The sequence below is a fragment of the Bombina bombina genome, chromosome 6, assembly GCF_027579735.1.
Source record: "Bombina bombina isolate aBomBom1 chromosome 6, aBomBom1.pri, whole genome shotgun sequence".
NCBI lineage: Eukaryota > Metazoa > Chordata > Amphibia > Anura > Bombinatoridae > Bombina > Bombina bombina.
Genome location: NC_069504.1, coordinates 354,216,494 through 354,220,019, shown reverse-complemented (window position 1 = coordinate 354,220,019; position 3,526 = coordinate 354,216,494). Strand labels below are relative to the sequence as shown.

At 35.9% G+C, this 3,526-nt stretch overlaps 1 protein-coding gene across 3 annotated transcripts in view; it reads right to left on the bottom strand.

The window, feature by feature from the left end:
- Positions 1 to 537: 537 nt before the first annotated feature.
- The window catches only part of GFRA3 (GDNF family receptor alpha 3), a 129,534-nt gene continuing 126,545 nt past the window's right edge, over positions 538 to 3,526 (bottom strand). For all 3 annotated transcript variants that reach the window (XM_053717020.1, XM_053717019.1, XM_053717021.1), the window contains exon 8: positions 538 to 3,211. In XM_053717020.1, the coding sequence (XP_053572995.1) occupies positions 3,047 to 3,211 (165 nt within the window). In that variant the 3' untranslated portion in view covers positions 538 to 3,046. The remainder of the gene's footprint in view (positions 3,212 to 3,526) is intronic.

Genomic DNA, 3,526 nt, shown 5'->3' with positions numbered 1-3,526 from the left:
TCACTCCTCAGAATGGCCGAGAACAGCAAGTGGATCTTAGTTACGACCGCTAAGATCATACACAAACTCAGGTAGATTCTTCTTCTAATGCTGCCTGAGAAGAAACAACACACTCCGGTGCTGTTTAAAATAACAAACTTTTGATTGAAGAAATAAAAACTAAGTTTAACAACCACAGTCCTCTCACACGTCCTATCTATTAGTTAGGTGCAAGAGAATGACTGGGTGTGACGTAGAGGGGAGGAGCTATATAGCAGCTCTGCTTGGGTGATCCTCTTGCACTTCCTGTTAGGGAGGAGATATAATCCCATAAGTAATGGATGACCCGTGGACTGACTACACTTAACAGGAGAAAAGGAGATCATCACATATAATCTAACTGTAGCTTAGACTAGTTTATAATTGGGTAGGAGACTTGCACACATTGAAGGCTCCTCTATAAACATAAGGGCAGTGAAATAAAGCGTAAAAATAAAAATAAATAAAAAACAAAGATATTTCTCTGTGTGTGTGTACAAATGTGATTTTTTTTGCAGATTGTAGAATAGAATATTTTATTTGTCAATACATGTGAATTACATATATTTTACACAATGTACATAAACTCAACTGCACATACATAAGTTCATTAAATTAGACGGCAGAGTTCATTTTCCTTAGCTCAGCCAGTTTAAGATACTATGACCTTGATACTGGGGCCAAATTATCAATGTGCGGACGAACATGATCCGCTGTAGCGATCATGTCCGCCGCACATCAACAAATGCTGACTGCATACGCTGTCGGCATTTATCACTGCACAAGCATTTCACAAGAAATGCTTGTGCAATGCTGCCCCTGCAGGGGGAGTCAAAAAAACTGATCGTATGCGATCAGATGGATTGTTGTCCGCCTCTTAACTTATGTTTCCGGGATGGCTCGCGCGGAAACAGCTGCATATCGCAGCATTCTGGCCATGATAATTCGGCTCCACTATGTTTATTATAAACTTTAGTACCTCATAGCAACAGAAACTTTTATGAGGCATAGTTGCAAGCAAAGTTTAAAAGTGTAACAGATTATACTTGTGTGTATGTATATATATATATATATATATATATATATAGCTTTACTATGTAATATTAGTACAAAAAGGTATTACTGCAAAACTTGTGTTGTGTGTGTGTGTGTATATATATATATATATATATATATATATATATATATATATATATATATATATATATATACACACATATATATACACACACACACATACATATGTAATGCAGATTGATTTAACCGTATTAGTCCAGAAGACAAGATGTCAAAATAAGCAGAGTATTGGAGTATGCAATTATACCTTTTTTTTTTTTTGGACTAGCATGATATTAAAAAGTCATGTTAGTCCAATAAAAAAACGTATAGTTGCATATAATATACTGTTTTTTTATTTACTTCCACTGAAGTACAGAGGTTTGGAAACATTATAACAGTTCTTCTTAATTGGAATAAACTATAAGAAATTTCATCAGTGTTAATTACAAAATAATACATATATTACATTTACAGTTCACTTTAGCCAGTACTGAACTTATTAAGAAACGTACATTTATACCGCTTCCTCCCAATTTGTAATTTAGAGCATAAATTGTCTGTACCCATTATCATTCAATACTATGTGAACTTGTAAAGCCGTCACACATGCCCTATCCAGGCAGGCAAGATGTGAGGACATATTGTTTGGGAGGAAGCACATCTGGCAAGTTGTAAATCCATGAAATGTATTTTTCAGCTAAAGAAACACAAACTGCTACTGACAGACTTGCATACATACATATATATATATATATATATATATATATATATATATATATATATATATATAGCACAGCACTGAAAACATTCCACAAAATAAAAACAAAACAAAAGCAAATCATTTTTTTCAGAGCCCATTAGCTATTATTTAACAACAACACCTTCATTGTCTCTGGGTTCTACCAGTACATATAGCTTCCTTACATATGGGTCTTAGTGTGTGCTATTAATCATCTTAAAGGGACATGAAAGTCAAAGAGTTTCTTTTGTGATTCAGACAGAGCATACAATTTATGTACTTTTATTATGAAATCTCTTGGTATTTTTGTTGAATATAATATCTAGGTAGGAAGCTTGCATGTGCCTGAGCACTACATGGTAGCAAACGCTGCTGCCATAAAGTGTTTCATACACGCTTACACTTCTGAGCCACCTACCTGCTTTTTCTACAAAGGATAACAAGAAAATGCAGTCAATTTAATAATAAAAATTGTATGCTCTATCTGAATCATCAAAGAACAAATCTGGGATTCATGTCCCTTTAAGGAAAATAACGACTATAGTGCTTTTATACAGAACACAAGCAACAACAAGACACTGCAGATCCAGGAGCAGCACAACAGTATGTGTCATTTATACATGTAGTATGGCAGGTTCTTGTTAGCCTCTGATAGATCCACTATCCTGCTCGGCTGCTAAACTGCGTAATATCTAATGATTTTTTCAGGAGTTTGCACAATGCTGCAGTTATTCTTGAGCCATTTGTGTAGACGTATTGCACCAACATAGTTTTATGTAGCATTCCTTAAACTCGAGTTTGTGAAATTTATCAGGTCTTTCTGTCAGTTGTTGGAAGAGTGTCAGGAGTCTCTCAAGCACATGAACATCGTCAGGAGCCTCACTAGTTTGTTGTGGGTCTCTGCAGCTTCACAAAAGTCACACAAGTGTTTCATGGGTGTTTGCTGTTGGGATATACTGTATATATCAGTCTCTGCCGTAGTTTACCCGGAGTCTCTGTCTTATCACAACATATGAACATGTGGCTGTTGTGTAACCATCCATGTAAGACTTCTAGGTGCTCCCAATGTACCAAACAGTGTACAAAGCGTCTGGAGACATTATACAACTGAATAACTTCTCCAGTATCCAGCCAGAAGAAGAAACCATAGCCAGTTATGTGCTAGAGACAGAAAAATAAGCTTGTTTTGTAAACATAAAGTGCATTAATATACCTGGAGGTTATTATTTTTTACATACAATTTGCTGTTTTAAAGATCCAAAGAAGCAGTGTTGGACATAAAAGGGTTAAAGCCAAAGATGGACAAGAAACTCCTGATGTTGCGCTTGATGATTTAGCAGTTTCTGCATTGGGGACTCTTGCTGCAGCCAGGTGACTTTTACTTTTCTCTGCTGACTGTAATAAAAGAAATAAAACATTCCTGTGAATTTTAGAATAACAATTGTCTAGGAAGTCACAAAAAGGTCAAACTTACAACTATGGCTGTACATAACTCAGAAATAACCTTCTCTGTTGCATGTGTGTGTGTTTCTGTCTTTGTGTGAGCGTGAGTAAGTGTATTGGTCTGTGATAGTGTTTGTGTGGGAGTGTGTGTGTAAGCGTATTTATGTGTGATAGTGTTTGTGTCTTTGTGTGGGAGTGAGTGTGTGTGTAAGCGTATTTATGTATGATAGTGTTTGTGTTTTTGTGTGGGAGTGTGTCTGTGTGTGT